This window comes from Bos mutus, chromosome X (genome assembly GCF_027580195.1).
Source record: "Bos mutus isolate GX-2022 chromosome X, NWIPB_WYAK_1.1, whole genome shotgun sequence".
NCBI lineage: Eukaryota > Metazoa > Chordata > Mammalia > Artiodactyla > Bovidae > Bos > Bos mutus.
Window position 1 is genome coordinate 32,727,393 of NC_091646.1, and position 23,298 is coordinate 32,750,690.

The following is a 23,298-nucleotide window of genomic DNA, read 5'->3' on the forward strand; positions in this document are numbered from 1 at the left end:
ATAAACAGAGAGAAGTTGCCTTTCCCTGCACAATGTGGGTTGGAAACATTCTTTTTTCATCCAATTTGCTTTCCAACGATTCCAGCAAAAGGGTAGGCAGGAGGCTCTCCGAGCTCTTCTGGAAGCACCCAGTAGCCCTCTGCCCACCAAAACCATGGCCATGCCATCCAGTAGGTCCCCCTGAGTTTGGGCTCCTGGAACTCTGCTGAGGGGTGCAGCCCAGGTTCGAAGTGCTTGGGTGAAAAATGAATCGCAAGCAGTGCAGCCAATGCGTGAGTTTTAGGGGAGTTGAACCCAACACAAATGAAAGAGCGGGGAAGGGTGGCAAGAAAAGGGGTAGACCCAGACAGACACAACGGACAGCCACTCATGGAAGGATGCTCCATGAGCCAGAGACGGGGTTGAGACCGAGGAGGAAGGATCAGCCAAGGAAGTGAGGTAGATGCCTCTTGAGAAAACGGAAGGGTTTAGCTGAGTCTGAACATGGGGAGCATGCACTTAACATTTCCCTTCCTCCACGTAAAGTCAAGATTGTCTGAAGCATGAGAGAAACTGGCCAAGTGATGCAGAGGTGCAGAGGAAGACCTCCGCAGCCTTGCAGGGGTCGAACATCAAGATTGACGGCAAACGCTCCTCCCAAGGACACATGGACCTTTCTCAAGGGGGCTGACCGAGGGGGCAAAGAGGAGGAAGGAAGGAAGACCTCATCTTGAACTTTGAATCAATATGTCATCAGAGGAGCCAGGGGACCATTCTTCTGGCTCTTTTCAAATGTGATCCACTGAATTAAAAGATCAAGTGACTCCCTGCCTCCCTCCCATCCCAGAGAGCCTTTGTCTCAGTCCATCCTGGGCTTTCCGGAATGCCCCAGAAAGCACATGCCCAGTGAGCATCTCAGCCAGCCCAAGGCTGGGACAGATGATTCTCTGCGCTGGCTGAGGGCCCGAAGCCAGTGTGCTGATAAGGAAGCCCTTGCAGTAAAAGCAGCTGATTCACGGAGCAAGGAGTAGAGACCTGCGTGATGCCTGAACAACAAAGAGCCTCGCCTGACTTCTGCGGTCTCTACCCCAGCCATCAATTTTGGTTTTTGATTCAGGGGTCCTGGGGATCCTAGGAACCAGGAAGACCAGAGGTAAGAAGGACAGAGGAGGGTCTCATGGGAAGGAAGGATCTCTAACCGGGGTCTGTCTTGTCCAGATGGGCCCCTCCTCCAAAGCTCCAGCCTCAGGCACTGAGCACTGAAGGGGCCAAGACCAAGACGCCAAAGCCCAGTTCAACTGAAGCTTGTCTGCTGCCATGATGGGCCGGTTCAACTGAAGCTGGTCTGTGTCACCATGCTGGGCTTCGCAATTCTCAGCATGGGGAACCATTCCCACCTTTGCCACCACCCTCAAGGAAGGGAGGTCAAGGCGGAGAAAGTCAGAGGATGATATCTGGGGAGATATCACTAATTATAGTGACTCTGGGCAATGAAATCCCATCTTCTCCTCTACTAAGGCAGACATTCTCATTGTCTCTCTGTCTGGTTAGTGGAATTCTCATTCCAGAAGCTGTGCCTTATAGCATCCAACAGTGGTTCCCATTGTGGACCATTTGATGGGGTTCAATGTCTGAGCAGAAAATAGGTCACTTTGGTACCTCTCCACACACGAAGGAATGCTTGTGAAGACACGTATGTTTCCCTCAAAGGTTTTTGAGAAGTCATCAGATAGACACTCCCTCCTTCTCCTGACACCAAACTCAACATTTCTTTGCAGCTGCAATGATCCTGTCCTCCCAAGGTCCACTGGGTTTTTTCTTCACAAGCTTCCCCCCATACATGCCTGACCACCTCCCATTCCTTCAGTCTCAACCAAGGCAGCTCTGCAACACCAGAGTCAGGCAGCAGGTTGTGCTAGAGTTAAGGACCTGACTTATGGGATGGGGAGACCTGGGGGATAGCCATGGAAGTTCTGAGTCCCCAGATTCCCCAGAAGGCTCTGAACTTGAAGAAGCTTCCTCCTTCTCCCTTGCTGGAGATGATATGGAGAGCTCTACCCGCCCCCAAGTTGCATGCCTCATCAGGATATGTCCTCACCCCCTTCCTGGCCTCTAGGCCTCTAACTACAGTTAAGTCACAGCATTGCCAGCTGGGGACATGCTCCTCCACCTACAGTCCAGTCAAAACAGTAAAAATAAACAAGATCACCTCCTAGGAGGATTGCAGAAATCCATGCTAATCTTAAAAGTAAAAAGGATGCAGGGGTGATGGTCCCTACTGTACCTCCATATAATTCACCAGTATGGCCCCCAAACCAGTCAGGCCCTGAAGAATGACAAACTGCAGCATAATCAATCAAGTAGTAACCCAGTTGCAGCCACTATAGTTTCTTTGGTTTTTGTTGCTGTTGTTCAATCGCTCAGTCGTGTCTGACTCTTTGTGACCCCGTGAACTGCAGCACGCCAGGCCTCCCTGTCCATCACCAACTCCCAGAGTTTACCCAAACTCAGGTCCATTGAGTCGGTGATGCCATCCAACCATCTCATCCTCTGTCATCCCCTTCTCCTCCTGCCTTCAAACTTTCCCAGCATCAGGGTCTTTGCTAATGAGTCAGCTCTTCGCATCAGGTGGCCAAAGTATTGGAGTTTCACCTTCAACATCAGTTCCCCTAATGAACACCCAGGACTGATCTCCTTTAGGATTGACTGGTTGGATCTCCTTGCAGTCCAAGGGACTCTCAAGAGTCTTCTCCACCACCACAGTTCAAAAGTATCACTTCTTCAGTGCTTAGCCTTCTTTATAGTCCAGCTCTAACATTCATATATGGCTACTGGAAAAAGCAAACCTTTGACTCTAAAGACCTTTGCCGGAAAAGTGATGTCTCTGCTTTTTAACACATTATCTAGGTTTGTCATAGCTCTTCAGTAGATGTAGGTTAATGTAGTCTCAGGAACATGGTATGTGACTAACAGTCTGGTGAGTGCTGTGCTTTCCATTGCCATCTAAAGTATGAATCAGTAAGAGTTTGTGGGCAGATGAAATGGACAATGCTATACATTTATGATCCTGTTCAGGCTGTGTTAACTCTCTCAACCCATATGTTGCTCAGAATACAGTCAGAAGAAGTTTAGACCCTTTGGTTACCCCTCAGAATATTGCGCTGATCTACTTCCATTCATGATGTCATGCTAAATGGACCAGATGAGCAGAAAGGGGACCTTGGAAAGTGATATGCACTCTAGGGGATGGGAGGTCAACCCTACAAAGATTCAGGAGGCTTCCATAGCAGTAAAATTTTTAGACCATCAGTGGCCAGGGGTCTACCAGGAAATCCCATTCAAAATAGAAGATAAAGTGTATCTCACACATCTCACCATGAAAAAGGAAACATGAGTACTGGGAGGTCTCTTGGAGATCTGGAGACCAGGAAAGACTGCTTTGGCTCATATTCCAAATGACCTAAAGTAGCTTGCTGTGTTAGTCTGGGTCCCAGAGCGGGTCAGCAGGCTGGGCCTGCAACCCCTGCTGCTCGAGCCCTACAATACACGTGGGATGGAGAGCAGACAGGTCCACAGGGCACCCACGGGCTATATGAGCAGACTGCCAGACCTGCATTTCATCCTCACCTGCACCGCCTGCCATCTGAGGGATTCCTGATGAGAGACTTTAGGGGAAGGAAAAAGCCTGAGCTCATCTGATGCTCACAACTCTGCTGTAAGGCAGACAACAGCATCACCCTCATTCTGCATTTGCATAAAGGAGGCATAGAGAATGCAAATGAGTTGCTTGAGGTGACACACTTGAAAGGCAGATAACGCAGCCTCAAGTTTAAACTCACTGTTTGCAATACCTTGATATTTTCTTTTTTTATTATTTTTTTATTTTAATTGGAGGCTAATTACTTTACCATATTGTGGTGGTTTTTGCCCTACATTCACATGAATCAGCCATGGGTGTACATAGGTTCCCCATCCTGACCCTCCCTCCCACCTCCCTCCCCATCTCATCCCTCAGGGTCATCCCAGTGCAACAGCCCTGAGCACCCTGCCTCATGCATCGAACTTGGACTGGCTATCTATTTCATATATGATAATATACATGTTTCAGTGCTATTCTCTCAAATCATCCCACCCTCGCCTTCTCCCACAGAGTCGAACAGTCTGTTCTTTACATTATACAGAGCAAAGTAAGTCAGAAAGAAAAACACCAATACAGTATATTAACGCATATATATGGAATTTAGATAGATGGTAACGATGACCCTATATGTGAGACAGCAAAAGAGACACAGATGTAAAGAATACCTTGCTATTTTCACCAATCAGTTCTGTCCACTGAAAAAGCATGTTGGAGTTGTTACACTATAAGTCACCATTTAGCACTCAGCGGGGAACGACCTCTTTTGTAAGACCTACAGCTCACAGACCTGTTCCAAAGACACAAGTCTATGTATATATACTTAGAAATATAAATGTTACTCTCAGGGAAATGAAAATACACATGTAACCATACAGAAAATGATGGCATCTCAGGTGATAAACACAGCACAAAGACAAAAAGCCACTTAAAGACAGACAAGAGATGTACTGACCTGAGAAAGATATGGAATGTCATTCGGGTCAATTCCAGCTTGCTGAAATTAGGAAAAAAAAGGGAGGGAAAGAAAACATTACAGCAAGGAGTGTTAACAAAGAAAAGTAAGTGTGAGACCAATTTGTACACTAAAGAGAAAGGACTCCAAGAGCAAGAGTGCCTTGCTGGACTGGTACACACCCAGATCAAGAAAAATGGCAGGCTAAAGTATGTCTTGTGGGGCTTCCCAGGTGGCTTAGCAGTAAAGAATCCACCTGCCAATGCAGGAGATGCAGGTTTGATACTTGGGTCAGGAAGATCCCCTGGAGGAGGAAATGGCGACCCACTCCAGTTTTCTTGCCTGGGAAATTCTCTGGACAGAGGAGCCTGGTGGGCTACAGTCCACAGGGTCGCAAACAATTGGACACAACTTAGCGACTGAGCAACAACCACAAAAGAATGCCTTGCACACTTAAGCATAAACTTATATTTGCTCTTAGGGTAAAATTTAAAAAGACCTGCTAGATTTTGAGTCTTTGTTGTTTTGTGAAGAGCTTGGCTTCATTTTGGATATCATACAAATGTGTTCTAACTTTTCAAATACTCAGAATTAGCTACTAGGGCAAACCTGTGGCCCACCTCATATGTTTCCTTATCTCACTGGTTTTAGAGCTGTTTCTGGTAGGAAGGTAAGCTTGGTATAAATTATCCTCAAGTCACAAACAGAAATCATTGTAAGATTGTTTTTGATCACAAGTGCACTGGAGAGTACATTTGAAGTACCTATTCCTAGTTTTTAGTTGTACTGTTTACAAAATAGTTAAAACTACCCATTTCTGTTTATGTGGCAGTGATTGTGGGGTGGAGGTATAGTTGTACAGGATACTAAACTAATACAGAAAATAGCACAAAAGCTGTGGCTAGAAATAGATTTCTGTACCTCTGCAACTTTAAGGAACTGTGCCAATTTAGTCATTCTGTCGAGGAACTTGATGTAAATATCCAAACTTTCCCTGCATTGCTTCTTCCCCATGTCAAAATATTTATCTAAAAATAGAAAAAAATGACAAAGTAGCCAGTATTTTAGCAATCCCAAGTTTAATTCCTTTCTGATGATTCTATGTTAATTCTGGATATTATTTTAACTTCTTGAAAACAATTATAGTTTTAATCCAATAATGTTTTGCTTTAACAAACAACACTGCACATCTAAGTATAAACAACAGATTTTTTATACAGGAACTACTGCATGCTGAACACTGGTGCTGGTAATATATATGGCATTTAATAGCATACACATATAATTTAGATAGTTTTGTTTAATTTCTACAAATTCTAGTCTGGAGTCTTTTTGATTAACATCAAGTTCTGATGGTCTCTGACAGAGAGGCTGTTATTTCCTACCCTTTATAACTCAACAAATGTACCAGGCACTTCCTAAATGTAAGAAATATCTCAAATTGTCAACAATGAAACTGGTTAGGGCTAAATGATGACTGAAGTTTCCTAAAAAGCCTAAGAAACATTTGCTTGTATATGATCAAAACAATAATTTGTAGGCTATATCTTAGGAAAGTTAGAATTGTACTATTTGACATTAGTTGAGTGAGACTTACTGTGTAATGAATAAATATGGCAATCCATGTTAATTTCCCAATAAATTTCCCAGAAGTATCAGTTAGCACTTATATACAAATTGAAAAGCTCTGTGGCTGATTAATTATTTTTAACAAAAAAAGCAATATGATGTCTAGTTATGTAAATATATATGACCTTGTAAGGATCTTCTATTTTCAACCTAAAACACAGATGAATCTAAATGTAGATATAAAAGTTTTTTACAAATAAAGAATTTTTGCCAGTTTAGCTTTTAAAAAGTCATGTCTATTTTTTAGCTTACCTAGCAGATTAAGGATCCCCTCATTATAGGCTACAAAGAGGCGAAGAGAATCCTTAAAGAGGAGCATGAAAGCAGCATGTATTATACCATTAGTTAGTTCATCAGCATTTGCCTGGAAATTAAAGAGGAATTAATTACCACCACGGTTTTTCCCCTCTCCCACCTACAGTCAAACAATGCTGCTTAACAATATTTTCTTAAAAAAGCATTTATAAAGCTCTTACATTAAAATTCAGAAGAGCGTCAAACTGAATTTGAATAACTGGAAGAGTGTTCAGCAGTTCCTTAGTGTTCATAGTTCTCATCACACCATCTGCCCTATAAAAGATAAAAAAAGTTCATAACATCAATGCTAATTAAGAGTTTGAGAAGCACTGTGACATCGGCATCTTGAAAAACAGCTGCATTTTTGCCAAACTACATATCAGAACAGATATGTACTGCAGTACTTCTTGCTTAAAAACTAACAATATTTACCTACCCTCTCTTGATTTTGGTGATGTCTGACTCCATCAGTCTATACGCGAGTGACTTTTCATTCAAGTACTTGCTATATCGTCTGATGAAAGCTGACATAGCATAGCCTAAAAATGAAATACCTTTTATTATTTCCAGTTTAACCAATGTTAACTATTTACAACATACATCACCAAATGCAAAGATTTATCATTCCACATTCACACATATCCCTCAACAGTATCTTTGAAGCATAAAACACTAGAATGGCTTTTATTACTCATCAAGTACAGTATTCCTAAAACTTTCTGTTAAAGATTATTTTTTAAATGAATTTATGTTTATTTATTTATTTTTAATTGAAGGCTAATTACTTCACAATATTGTGGTGGTTTTTGTCATACATTCACATGAATCAGCCATGGGTGTACATATGTCCCCCATCCTGACCCTCCCTCCCACCTCACTCCCCATGCCATCCCTCAGGGTCATCCCAGTGCACCAGCCCTTCCTCAAAGTGTTGATATCACCTTTGGATGTGGTATTGATGGTGACATTCCTGAACCAGAGAAATAACTGAACTTTGTTAGTTCCTTTCACATTTTCATAGACACTATTATAAATCCTTAGCATTTTCCTGACACCCCCCTATCCCCTTGTTACCATTGCTCTGGTCTTCCTTTCATTCAACAAACGACCTTGCCCCTACTTCATAGACAAAATGTAAAGAGAAAGGCCATGACAGAAACTCAGCTGCTCACTATGGGCCTTGATTCATTTATTCAACTTACTTATTCATTCAACAATTATTCAGTGTTCACTATGATGCTGTAGGTTCAGTAGTGAACAACAGAGACTTCCCCCCCCCAAAAAAAAAAACCTGTCTACACGGATCTTATACTCCAATGGTGATTGATAGACAAGCAAAAGAAAAGAAAAATACAGAGATGTTTAGTTGCTGAGAAGTGGAAAGAATAAAACTCAAGCAGAGAAGGGATAAAGGGACCATGATTTTTGGGAGGCTGAGGCAGGAAAGCCTCACTGAGTAAATACCTGCATATGTGTTGTGTCAATGAATTTAGAAATTACTTTCCATCATAAAACGTACACCACATCACACCCTTCATCATTCAGAACCATTTTTATAAACTAGGCATGGCTTCCAGAACATTTCCCTCCTTGTCACAAAGAAATATTTCCATCAAAGAATCATCTTACCTTCTACGACACTTTTATCCAGAAAGTTGTGTAAAGTGAACAAAGAACTTCTCGATGCAAGATGTTGGATAAAACGCTGTCAAACAAGTGTGCCAAATTCTCAAAATCAGTTTCAGTTCACAAATAGAGTTCATTTGTGATTTTGTCTTTGTGAATACATACTTAACATAATTCTATCGTACATATCTTCTATCTATTTCAGGGGCATTGATTAAGGTGAGCACCATCACACCCTGGGATAGCCAACATAAGGATCTGTAGTGCTGCCAAGTCTGTTGACATACCCCCCAAATAAACAAGGGGTTAAACATTAAAGCTAATGTGAATACACACTTTTCACCCACGCCTTTCTATCAGTAACATCTCAGGAATTAGGGACACTGACCCACCATGCAGTCGAAAATTCCCATATAATTCATAGTATATAAAGTGAGAGTCACCCAGTCATGTCCAACTCTTTGCAACCCCATCGACTATATATACAGTGCATGGAATTCTCCAGGCCAGAATACTGGAGTGGGTAGCCTTTCCCTTCTCCAGGGGATCTTCCCAATCTAGGGATCAAACCCAGGTCTCCCACATTGCAGGTGGATTCTTTACCAGCTGAGCCATCAGGGAATAAAACCCACATATAATTTACAGTCAGCTATCTGTAGATGCCATACCACTGTAACTGTGATTCCATCCATGCCTGTGGAGTCAACCAAGAATGAATATCGTAGTGCTGTAGTATTTACGATGGAAAAAAGCCACATACAAGAGGACCTGTGCAGCTCAAACCTGGGGTATTCAAGGGTCAGTGGCAATTATAGGATTAATTATTTTAATCATTCATGTTAAATTATTTAACAATTCAATTAATGGAAAAATAAAAAGAATACTGTGGTACATCTCTGGACCCCAATGCCCAGAAATGACAACTGCTAACTTTTGCACATGTCTCCTTCAGTTCTATTTTTCGGCAGGAATTTATCATTTATTTATTTGGCTGAGTTAGGTTTTAGTTGCAGCACAATGGATCTTCATTTTGTTACACGGGATCTTTTGTTGTGGCGCACTGAATCTCTAGCTGTGGCACAGGCTCAGTTGGCCCGTGGCATGTGGGATCTTAGTTTCCCAGCTGGGGATCGAACTCTCATCCCCTACATTGCAAGGCAGATTCTTAACGACTGGACCACCAGGGAATTCCCTTCAACTCTATTTTTAAAATAAGAGGCATAAAGCCTTACAGATCAAGTTGATAGTGGTCTTTGTCCCATCCTCAAGTTCAATTTACTTCTCCTACCTAGAAGGAAACATTATCAAAATTTTCATGTGTTGTCTTTGCATCCTATTTTATTTATAGTTTCATATATATACCTGTTACATGGACAAATATTGTTTGAATTTTAAACATTTATAGAAATGATATTGGACTCTAAATATCATTCCGTGGCATACTTCCTCTACTAGCAAAATGGTATACTTTATTAAATACTGATTGCAAAGAGAAATTCATAAGTAAAAATGGAAAAATTGGTGTTTTAATATCTACTTCTATGTACTTTCCCCACTTGTCATGAATGGAAGCAAAATGTAGTAAGCCCCTAACACATTGAGCATATTCAGCAGTTGTGTCCTGACAGTCCTTTGTACTAAAAGGAAGGAATATACGCCATGCTCACCTCATTTCCATACACCATGAGGTGATGGACAGTAACCAGGGCTTTGAACACCACCACCCAGCTGCTGCTACCAGTTTTCTCAGAAAGAACGTCAGCCAGATGAACAACACTCATATTTGTTCCATTTATATACTGGATCAGATCTAAATTAGAGACAGTGACAAGCATTAAAACACAGACTGAGAAAAAAAAATTTTCAAAACCAAAATCGGTAACTTTACCTGAAATACAGATGCAATCAAATCTCAGAGACATGACAAAGAGAATCATCTGAAACATTTTCTTCATTTCCAATAGTAAAATTTGTGCATGCCCATGCTCAGTTGTTCAGCCGTGTCTGACTCTTTGCAACCCCACAGGCTCTAGCCCACCAGGCTCCTCTGTCCATGGGATTCTCCAGGCAAGAATCCTGGAGTGGGTTGCCATTTCCTCTTCCAGGGGGTCTTCCCAACCCAGGGGTCAAACCCACTTCTCCTGTATTGCAGGCGGATTCTTTACCACTGAGTCACCTGGTACTAACATGGTAGGTGACACTGAATGACTGTTTATCCTATTTGTTCCATAGAGTTAATGAGAATTGTGATTGCATTGACTCTGCTCACCAGTGTCTCCTCAAGACCCAGCACAGTAGCTGGCACATACCAAGTTGGAACAAGTAAGGAAAATACTTGTTAAATAAATGGATAAGACTCAAGAAGGTAAGTAACATGCTCGAGGTCATACAGGTAGTTCAGTGGAAGGGCTGGAATTTGAAATAAGGTTTGTTTGACTTTGAAGATCAAGGTATTAAACATTATGTCATTGTGCCTCGCTCAAGAAAAGTGTCATTCCATGAAGGTTCAGTAAGGAGCTTTGTCTCCCTAAGACTTACTTTTTGGTTTACATCTTTTAATTTCTTACTGCTTCTTCTTTAGTCCACTTCCCCACAGCCTCATACCTGGTTTATTGCAACAGCTTTCTGCTTTCCTGCCTCAAGGTTATAACCATTAATTAATTGACTTTTACAGCCCCTCAAAAGGTAAGTTTCATTGCTTCGTTTTCCTACTGAAGAACATGGCAATGATTCCTTGCTGTTTATCACTTCAAAAATTCTCCTTGCTTTCCAAACCATCTATAAACTATCACTCTAAAACAACTTCATCCATAGCACTTATCCATTATGCAGCATCTTCATATGCACAGCAGTAGGACAGGTACTGAGGAGGGAGCTTAACAAATATGCTAGTGGATTAAAGTGACAGACTGACCCTGTAAAGTAAGATTTACTTATTCAACAAACATATATACTCAGCGTCAATGCCTAATATGCGCCAGTTGCTATGCCATGTTTGGCAGGCTTCCCTGGTGGCTCAGGCAGTAAATAATCTCCCTGCAATACAGGAGTCATGGGTTTGATTATTGGTGGGGAAGATCCCCTGGAAAAGGGCATAGGAACCCACTCCAGTATTCTTGTTTGGAGAATCTCATGGACAGAGGAGCTTGGCAGGTACAGTCCACAGAGTTGCACAGACTTGGACATGACTGAAACAACTTAGCACACATGTTCATGCCATGTTTAAGGTTATGAAGAATGAGATTCTCTGCTATATTTTTTATCTTTAGGTCTGCTTCATTCCTCTTTCTGTGCAGTTTCCTCTGCAATCTTTTCATTTCTGCTTCAGCATGATTTCAGTCTTTGGACTGAATCTTTCAGTTATGCTGGTACTGATTCAAGTGCTCCTGTTTGGTTCCATGCACCCTTCACATTGGTAATTATTGCTTAACCTTCAGGTTTTGAAAAGTTAATCCTGGTACATGTTACATCCTAGCACAGGGCTGGATTATATATACTGTCCCAGAATCTAATATGGGACCTGTTGAGAATAATTTTCAGGAAACTTTAAAAATATATATAGCAAGAGGAAATTAATCTGCTTAACTGTGGTGAACTGGTAGTTGCTGCAATAAATACCCATTATCATGATAATAAGAAAAAACTTCAGGAGACCAATGCAGGAGGTCAATGAATAGTTTTGAAGCCAAAGAGCAAAATCAAGAGTTGATCAAAAGGCTGAATCAGCTACAAAGGTTGCAATAGCAATGGGATTTACATCTATTGCCAACAGCACAGACTGTTTATGAAGCCACTGCTCCTGTGCAAACAGTCGGACACAACTGAGGACACACACACACACACCCATACACCACTGCTCTGGCACAAAGTCAGACACGACTGAGCACACACACACACACACCCATGTGCCACTGCTCTGGTGCAAAGAGTCGGACATGACTGAGCACACACACACACATACTCCACTGCTCCAGCACATAGAGTCAGACACGACTGAGCATGCACACAGGCACAAACCCATACGCCACTGCTCTGGAGCAGAGTTGGACATGACTGAGCATGCACACACACAGGCACAAACCCATACACCACTGCTCTGGAGCAAAGAGTTGGACACGACTGAGCATGCACACACACAAACACACACATCCATCCGCCAGTGCTCCAGTGCAGAATCAAACATGACTGAGCACACACACACATACACACACACACACACCCATACGCAACTGCTCTGGCACAGAGTCAGATATGACTGAGCATGCACACACATACACACACACACACACATATGCCACTGTTCCAATGCAAATAGTTGGACATGACTGAGCACACACACACACACACAGACACACCATAGGCCACTGCTCCAGCACAAAGAGTCGAACACAACTGAGCATGCACACACACACACACACACGCACCCATATGCCTCTGCTCCAGGACAAAAAGTTGGACAGGACTGAGCACGCACACACACAAATGCACAAACACACACCCATATGCCACTGCTCTGGTACAAAATGTAGGACATGACTGAGTGCACACACACAACACACACACACAGCCATCTGCCACTACTCTGCTGCAGAGTTGGACAGCACTGAGCACACACACACACACCCATCCGCCACTGTTCCTGCACAGAGTCAGACATGACTGAGCGTGCGCACACACACACACACACACACACATGCCACTGCTCCAGCACAAAGAGTTGGACATAACTGAGCATGCACGCGTGCGCACACACGCACGCGCGCGCACACACGCACACACACACATACACTTCCACATGCCACTGCTCTGGGACAAAGAGTCAGACATGACTGAGCATGCACACAAACACACACACATACACACACACACCTATCTACCACTACTCCAGTGCACAGAGTAATGGAGGACTGAGTGCACGCACACACACACACACACCCATACGTCACTATTCCACCAAAAAGAGTCAGACACTACTGAGTGTATGGACGCACACACACACCCATATGCCACTGCTCCAGTGCAAAGAGTCGGACATGAGAAAGTGCACACACACACGCGTGCGTGCACACCCATATGCCACTGCTCAGGCGCAAAAAGTGGGACAGGACTGAGCATGAACACACACACCCATACGCCACTGCTCTGGCAAAGAGTCAGACACGATTGAGCACAAACACACACACATACAGCCATCTGCCACTGCTCCGGCACCAAGAGTCACACACGACTGAGCATGAATACAACACCCACACAACCACATGCCACTGCTCTGGTTCAGAGTCATACATGACAGAGCAAACAAACACACACACGCACACAGCCATATGCCACTGCTCCCGTGCAACGAGTCAGACACAACTGAGCATGCAGACACACATACACACCCATATGCAACTGCTCTGGTGCAGAGTTGGACACGACCGAGCACACACACATAGCCATACGCCACCGCTCCACCACAAAAATTCAGACACTACTGAGGACACACACACACACATGCACATATCCATATGCCACTGCGCTGGTGCAGTCGGACATGACTGAGCACTCACATGCACACATCCATATGTCACTGTTCTACCACAAAGAGTCGGACACTACAGAGCATGCACACACGCACACACACACACACACACCCTCATATGCCACTGCTCCGATGCAAACAGTTGGACACAATTGAGCATGCACACACACACACACACAAACCCATATGCCACTGCTTCAGTGCAAAGAGTTGGGCACGACTGAGCATGCACACATACACACACACACACACCCATATGCCACTGCTCCAGTGCAAAGAGTTGGACATGACTAAGCACATACACACACAAACACACAAACGCACACCCATATGCCACTGCTCCAGCTCAAAGAGTCAGACAGGACTGAGCATGAACACACACAGCCATACGCCACTGCACCACCACAAAGTGTCAGACACTACTGAGCATGCACACACACACACACACACATCCATATGCCACTGCTCCAGTGCAGAGTTGGACACAACTGAGCACACACACACATACGCACACACCCATATGCCACTGCTCCAGTGCAAAGAGTTGGAGACGACTGAGCACACATACATACAAACACACAAATGTGCATATCCACATGCCACTGCTCTGGTACAGAGTCAGATATGACTTAGCATGCATGTGCATACACACACAGCCCCCCATATGCCACTGCTCCAATGCAAAGAGTTGGACTCGACCGAGCACACACACACACACACAGCCATATGCTACTGCTCCACCACAAAGAGTCAGACACTACTGAGCACACACACACACACAAACATATGCCACTGCTCCAGTGCCAAGAGTTAGACGTGACTGAGCGCACACACACACGCATGCACACCTCCATATGCCACTGCTCCAGTGCAAAGAGTTGGACAAGACTGAGCACACACACATACGAACACACAAATGCGCACACCCATATGCCACTGCTCTGGTACAGAGTCAGATATGACTTAGCATGCACATGCATACACACACACACACACACACACACCCATATGCCACTGCTCCAATGCAAAGAGTCGGACACGATTGAGCGCGCGCACACACACACACACACACAGCCATCCACCACTGCTCTGGTGCAGAATCAGACATGACTGAGCACACACACACTCATACACCCATACACCACTGCTCAGGTGCAAACAGTCAGAAATGACTGAGTTCGCATGCTGCCGCTGCTGCTGCTAAGTTGCTTCAGTCGTGTCCGACTCTGTGCGACCCCATAGACGGCAGCCCGACAGGCTCCTCTGTCCCTGGGATTCTCCAGGCAAGAACACTGGAGTGGGTTGCCATTTCCTTCTCCAATGCATGAAAGTCAAAAGTGAAAGTGAAGTCATTCGGTCACGTCTGACTCTTCGCGACCGCATGGACTGTAGCCTACCAGGCTCCTCCATCCATGGGATTTTCCAGGCAAGAGTACTGGAGTGGGTTGCCATTGCCTTCTCCGTGAGTTCACAAAGAGACACACAAACACACACACAGACATATGCAACTACTCCGGCACAAAGAATTGGATACGACTCTGCACATGCACACACACCCATACGCCACTGCTCCAGTGCAAAGAGTAGGACAAGACTGAGTTCACACAGAGACACAGAAACACACACACATCCATATGCCACTGCTCCGGCACAAAAAGTCTGACATGACTCTGCACGTTCACACACACCCACACCCCCATATGCCACTGCTCAGTGCAAAGAGTTGGAAATGACGGAGCACACACACACACACACACATACACAGCCATCTGCCACTGCTCCAGTGCAGAGAGTCGGACATGAATGAGCACACACACACACACACACATATGCCACTGCTCCAGTGCAAAGAGTTGGACACGACTGAGCACACACACAAACACACAAATGCACACACCCATATGCCACTGCTCCAGCTCAAAGTGTCAGACAGGACTGATCATGAACACATACACAACCATACGCCACTGCTCTGGTTCAGAGTCAGACATGACTGATCACACACACACACACACACACATGCATAGACCCATATGCCACTGCTCCGGCAAAATGATTCACACACAACTGAACACGCACACACACACACCCTTATGCCACTGCGCTGGTGCAGTCGAACATGACCGAGCACACACACGCACACACCCATACACCACTGTTCCATCACAAAGAGTTGGACACTTTGCACGTGTGCGCACACACACACACTCATATGCCACTGCTTCAGTGCAAAGAGTCAGACATGACTGAGCATGCACACATGCACACACACACAACCAAATGCCACTGCTCCAGTACAGAGTCAGATATGACTTAGCATGCATGCACACACACACACAAACCCCCACATGCCACTGCTCCAACGCAAATAGTTGGACAAGATTGAGCACACAGACACATACACCATAGGCCACTGCTCCAGCACAAAGATTCAGACACAACTGAGCACACACAGACACACACACACACACAGCCATCTGCCACTGCTCTGGTGGAAAAAGTCTGACACGACTGAGCACGTAGACACACACACACACACCCATCCACCACAGCTCCAGTGCAAAGAGTAGGACAAGACTGAGTTCTCACAGAGACACAGAAACACACACACAGCCATATGCCACTGCTCCGGCACAAAAAGTCTGACATGACTCTGCACGTTCATACACACCCACACCCCCGTATGCCACAGCTCCAGTGCAAAGAGTTGGACATGACTGAGCACACACACACACACATACACACACCCATAAGCCACTGCTCCAGTGCAAAGAGTTGGACACGACTGAGCACACACACACACAAACACACAAATGCACACACCCATATGCCACTGCTCCAGCTCAAATTGTCAGACATGACTGATCACATACACACACACACACACATGCACAGACCCATCTGCCACTGCTCTTGCACAAAGAATCGGACATAACTGAGCACGCATGCATGTGCACACACACACACACACACACACAGACACCCATATGCCACTGCTCTGGCACCAAGTGTCAGACATGACTGAGCACACACACCCACCCACCCACACACACACACACACACCCATACGCCACTGCCTGGTGCAGAGTCAGACATGACTTAGCACACACATGCACACACCAATATGCCACTGTTCCACCACAAAGAGTCAGACACTACAGAGTGTATATGGGTGTGTGCACACACACACACAAACCTATATGCCCCTGCTCTGGTGCAAAAAGTTGGACACAACTGAACATTCACACATATGGACACGACTGAGCATTCACACATACACACACACACACACACACACATATACATATGCCACTGCTCCAGTGCAAAGAGTTGGACATGACTGAGCACATACACATGCACACACACACATAGCCATCCACCACTGCTCCGGTGCAGAGTTAGACATGACTGAGCACACACACACTCATACACCCATACATCACTGCTCAGGTGCAAATAGTCAGAAACAATTGAGTTCTCATAGAGACACACAAACACACACACAGCCATATGTGACTGCTCCGGCACAAAGAATTGGACACGACTCTGCATGTGCACACACACCCACACACCCATATGCCACTGCTCCAGTGCAGAGTCAGACATGACTAAGAACACACACACAGCCATCCTCCACTGCTCCAGCGCAAAGAGTAGGACAAGACTGAGTTCGCACAGACACACAGAAACACACACACAGCCATATGCCACTGCTCTGGAACAAAGAGTCCGACATGACTTTGCACGTTCACACACACCCACACCCCCATATGCCACTGCTCGGTGCAAAGAGTCGGACATGACAGAGCACACACACACACACTCACACACACCCATATGCCACTGCTCTGGTACAGAGTCAGATATGACTTAGCATACACACGCATACACACACACACCCCCATATGCCACTGCTCCAATGCAAAGAGCTGGACACGACTGAGCACACACACACACACACACACACCCATATGCAACTGCTCTTGCACAAAGAGTCAGACATAACTGAGCACACGCGTGCGCGTGCGCACACACACACACACACCCATATGCCACTGCTCTGGCACCAAGTGTCAGACATGACTGCGCACGCACACCCACCCATCCACACACACACACACACACACACATACGCCACTGCCTGGTGCAGTCGGACATGACCAAGCACACGTACACACACAGCCATATGCCACTGCTCCAGCGCAAAGAGTCAGACAGGACTGAGCATGAACACACACACACAACCATACATCACTGCTCTGGTGCAGAGTCAGACATGACTGATCACACACACATACACACACACACACATGCACAGACCCATATGCCACTGCTCCAGCGAAAAGAGTCAGACATGAATGAACACACACACACCCACATACACACCCATATGCCACTGCGCTGGCGTAGTCGGACTTGACCAAGCACACACACGCACACACCATACGCACCTGTTCCACCACAAACAGTCGGACAGTATAGTGTGCACATGCATGCGCACACACACACACACCCATATGTCACTGCTCTAGTACAGAGAAAGTGCTCCAGTGCAAAAAGTTGGACACAACTGAGTGCACACGCACACACACATGGACACACACACACCCATATGCCACTGCTCCACTGCAAAGAGTTGGACTCGACCGAGCACACACACACACACACCCCCATATGCCACTGCTCCAGCGCAAAGAGTCAGACACGACTGAGCATGCACACATACACACACACACAACATATGCCACTGCTCTGGTACAGAGTCGGACACAATCGATTGAGCACACACACACACACAGCCATCCACCACTGCTCTGGTGCGGAGTCAGACATGACTGAACACACACACACACACACACACCCATACACCACTGTTCAGGTGCAAATAGTCAGAAACAACTGAGTTCGCACACAGACACACAAACACACACACAGCCATATGCCACTGCTCTGGCACGAAGAGTCGGAGACGACTCTGCACATACACACACACCCACAGCCCCATATGCCAATGCTCAGTGCAAAGAGTTGGACATGACTGAGCACGTACACACACACACACCCACCTATCTGCCACTGCTCCAGCACAAAGAGTCGAACATGACTGAGCACATGCACACACACACACACACACACAGCCATCCGCTACTGCTCTGGCACAAAATGTCTGACACAACTGAGCACGTATACACACACACACACACACACACACACCCATCACTGCTCCAGTGCAAAGAGTCGGACATGAATGAGTATACACACACACATGCACAAACCCATATGCCACTTCTCCAGTGCAAAGAGTTGGACATGACTGAGCCCCCCCCCACACACACACACCCATAAGCCACTGCTCCAGTGCAAAGAGTTGGACACGACTGAGCACACATACACACAAACACACAAATGCACACACCCATATGCCACTGCTCCAGCTCAAAGAGTCAGACAGGACTGAGCATGAACACACACACACAACCATACACCACTGCTCTGGTGCAGAGTCAGACATGACTGATCACACACACACACACACACACACACGCACAAACCCGTATGCCACTGCTCTGGCAAAAAGAGTCAGATACGACTGAACACTCACACACACACACACACACACACACCCATATGTCACCGCGCTGGTGCAGTCAGACATGACTGAGCACACACACACACACACACCCATACACCACTGTTCCAACACAAAGGGTTAGACACAACTGAGCACACACACACACACCCCCCAATACGCCACTGCTTCAGTGCAAAGAATCAGACACAACTGAGCATGCACACATACACACACACACACACACACCCATATGCCACTGCTCTGGTTCAGAGTCAGATATGACTTAGCATGCATGTGCATACATACACACACACCCATATGCCACTGCTCCAATGCAAAGAGTTGGACACGATTGAGCGCGCACACACACACACACCTATATGCCACTGCTTCAGTGCAGAGTTGGACACGACTGAGCATGCACACATACATACACACACACACACCCATATGCCACTGCTCTGGTTCGGAGTCAGAAATGACTTAGCATGCATGTGCATACACACACACACCCCCATATGCCACTGCTCCAATGAAAATAGTTGGACATGATTGAGCACATACACCCATATGCCACTGCTTTGGTGCAGAGTCAGACACGACTGAGCACACACACACACACACAGCCATCTACCACTGCTCCAGTGGAAAGAGTCGGACATGACTGAGCTCACACACAGACACACATACACACCCATACGCCACTGCTCTGGTGCAAAGAGTCGGACAGGACTGAGTGCGCACACACACACACATACACATGCACACACCCATACGCCACTGTTCCACCACAAAGAGTCGGACACAACTGAGCGCACGCGTGCAAACACACACACAGAGACACCCAGATTTCACTGCTCCAGAGCAAAGAGTCGGACAGGACTGAGCGCGCACACACACACACATATGCCACTGCTCTGGTGCAGAGTCAGACACGACTGAGCACACACACACACCCATACACCACTGCTCAGGCACAAAGATTAGGACATGACTGAGTTCGCACAAAGACATACACACACATGCACACCCCCATCTGCCACTGCTCTGGCACAAGAGTCGGACATAACTGAGCACGCACACACACACACACGCACACACACCCATATGCCACTGCTCTGGCACCAAGTGTCAGACATAACTGAGCACACATACACACACACACCCAATGCCACTGCTCTGGTGCAGAGTCAGATATGACAGCACACACACATACACACGCACCCACCCATATGCCACTGCTCCAGCGCAGAGTTGGACAGTACTGAGCATGAACACACATACACACATGCACGCACACACACATACACCACTGCTCTGGCGAAAAGAGTCAGTCACGATTGAACATGCACACACATACACACACATACACACCCATATGCCACTGTTCCACCACAAAGAGGCAGACACTACGGAGCGCACACACACACACACCCTTATATGCCACTGCTCTGGTGCAAAGAGTTGGACACCACTGAGCACACACACACACACACCCATACTCCACTGCTCTGGTGCAGAGTCGGACACAACTGAGCACACACACACACACACAGCCATCCACCGCTGCTCTGGTGCAAAGAGTTAGACACAACTGAGCACGCATACACACACACATACCCAACACCACTGCTCAGGCGCATAGAGTCGGACACGACTGAGCTCACACACAGACACACATGCACACCCATATGCCACTGCTCCGGCACAAAGAGTCGGACATGACTGAGCTCGCGCACACACACGCCACTGCTCTGGTGCAAAGAGTCGGACAGGAATGAGCACAGACACACACACACACACACAGCCATACGCCTCTGCTCTGGCACAAAGAATTGGACATGACTGAGTATGCATGCACATGTGCGCACATGCGCACACACACCCATATCCCACTGCTCCAGTGAAAAGAGTCGGACACAAGTGAGCGTGTGCGTGCACACACACACCTATAAACCACTGCTCTGGCGTAGAGTCGCACACAACTGAGCATACACATACATACGCACACACACAGACACACACCCCATCCGCCACTGTTCTGGCACAAAGAGTCGGACATGATTGAGCATGCACACACACACAGACCCCCATACTTTCTCCACAGGGAGTCTCTGGGCAACAGATAACTTTAAGAATGAGACCCCTCTCAGAAAACCGAGTTGTTACTCCGCTGCCTATTATGTCCCAAGCTTCAGGCGGAAAGTGTGAAGAGTTCGACGTTTGGAGACCATAGATAGGTTGGGTTCCAGGCTCAATCAAAGGCACTGCAGTGCGAACACACCCTCCCCCACGCCCGTGGCCTCCCGGCGCGGAGTGGGGGGGGGCTGGGGTGGGGGTGGGGCGGTGGGAGGGGGCTGGGATTGCGGCAGGGCCTGCGAGGCCATGGAGCCTACTCACCCGCCAGGTGTTTCTGCTCGGGTTCGGTGGGCTCGTTGGTGGTCGCCCCGAGGGCAGCCTTGGACGCGGACGACCCCATAACTGCGTCGCCAGCTGCCAGCCACGAGGGTAGGCAGCGGAAACTGGTCCCTTCTGTTCCGGCCAGCAGACTGAGCCAGGACCCGGGCGATGGGAGGGGCGCCTGAGATGACGGAAGAAAGACCTTGCACAGTAGCAGGCCTGCACCGCCACTCCGTCCTGCGCCCCCTGACGCAGGCCTGCAGAATTATGAGGTGAGGCGTGAAGTCGCGAGGTGCTGTGTCCGGGTATAGCGGGTTCAGCGGGGGCAGGACCCCACGTGAGGCGGAGCATCTCAGGCGACCCAGGCAGACTCATGGTGTGATAGACCCTCAATAAGAGAATAAACAACCACCATTGAGTGAATATCATGAGAAAGAGGGACATGTTGGAGACCACAGATGAAAGATCTGGAGATCTTTTGGTCTTAGGAAGTTAAGCGGTCATGTGACAGTGCTTTGGAAATCCTTGACCTGACCTTCTTAGGGAGGCTTGGGTCACGGGTAATGGGATCTGTATCCTGCCCAAATCCCTGGCCTTCAGCCCTTCACCCAGCATCATATATGGAAGTTCATAGACTTCTTAATACTATTTCCTTTACCCCTGCAGTCCGTAGTGACCTTACTACTCTCATTGCTGATAGTAATGTATGCCTTCTTTTTCTTCCTTAATCGATCTGGCTAGACAACTATTAATTTGATTGATCCTCTCAAAGGACCACGTTTCAGTTTCATTAGATTAATACTTATATCTGTATTAATCCATTGCTTCTACTTGCTTGCAGTTTATTTTCCTCTTCACTTTCTAGTTTCTGAAGAGAGATTCGATTCTTTATTTAAGATTCTTTTTTTTATAGTATAGGACATTAGGGTTAAGTACAGCTTTTGTTGCTGTTGAAGATATTATTTAAGTCTTTTAAATATAATTGAGATCTATTTTATAGAAAAGAATATATGCGCTACCAAGGTAAATGTTCAGTGTATCCATGAAAGCTGCATATGTTTTAAATTAATTTATTTTTTTATTGAAGGATAATTGCCTTACAGAATTTTGTTGTTTTCTGGCAAACTTCAACATGAATCAGTCCCTCCCATCTCCCTCCCCATCCCACCCTTCTAGGTTGATACAGAGCCCCTGTTTGAGTTTCCTGAACTTGGCAAATTCCCGTTGGCTATTTTACAAATGGTGATTGCAGCCATGAAATTAAAAAATGCTTACTCCTTGGAAGGAAAGTTATGACCAACCTAGATAGCATATTAAAAAGCAGAGATATTACTTTGCCAACAAAGGTCTGTCTAGTCAAGGCTATGGTTTTTCCAGTGGTCATGTATGGATGTGAGAGTTGGACTGTGAAGAAAGCTGAGCACCGAAGAATTGATGCTTTTGAACTGTGGTATTGGAGAAGACTCTTGAGAGTCCCTTGGACTGCAAGAAGATCCAACCAGTCCATCCTAAAGGAGATCAGTCCTGGGTGTTCATTGGAAGGACTGATGCTAAAGCTGAAACTCCAATATTTTGGCCACCTCATGCAAAGAGTTGATTCATTGGAAAAGGCCCTGATTCTGGGAGGGATTGGGGGCAGGAGGAGAAGGGGATGACAGGATTAGATGGCTGGATGGCAT

The 23,298-nt window shown here is 46.2% G+C and overlaps 1 protein-coding gene across 1 annotated transcript in view; it reads right to left on the minus strand.

Annotated features, from left to right (window-relative positions):
- The window catches only part of LOC138986476 (phosphatidylinositol-binding clathrin assembly protein-like), a 40,136-nt gene extending 18,438 nt beyond the window's left edge, over positions 1 to 21,698 (minus strand). Inside the window, exons 1-8 of the mRNA XM_070366564.1 lie at positions 21,620 to 21,698; positions 9,791 to 9,933; positions 8,127 to 8,202; positions 6,934 to 7,036; positions 6,677 to 6,770; positions 6,453 to 6,564; positions 5,493 to 5,599; positions 4,572 to 4,613 (exon numbers count right to left, since the gene is read on the minus strand). Coding sequence (XP_070222665.1) covers positions 4,572 to 4,613; positions 5,493 to 5,599; positions 6,453 to 6,564; positions 6,677 to 6,770; positions 6,934 to 7,036; positions 8,127 to 8,202; positions 9,791 to 9,933; positions 21,620 to 21,698 — 756 coding nt within the window. The remainder of the gene's footprint in view (positions 1 to 4,571; positions 4,614 to 5,492; positions 5,600 to 6,452; positions 6,565 to 6,676; positions 6,771 to 6,933; positions 7,037 to 8,126; positions 8,203 to 9,790; positions 9,934 to 21,619) is intronic.
- Between the last annotated feature and the right edge of the window lie 1,600 nt (positions 21,699 to 23,298).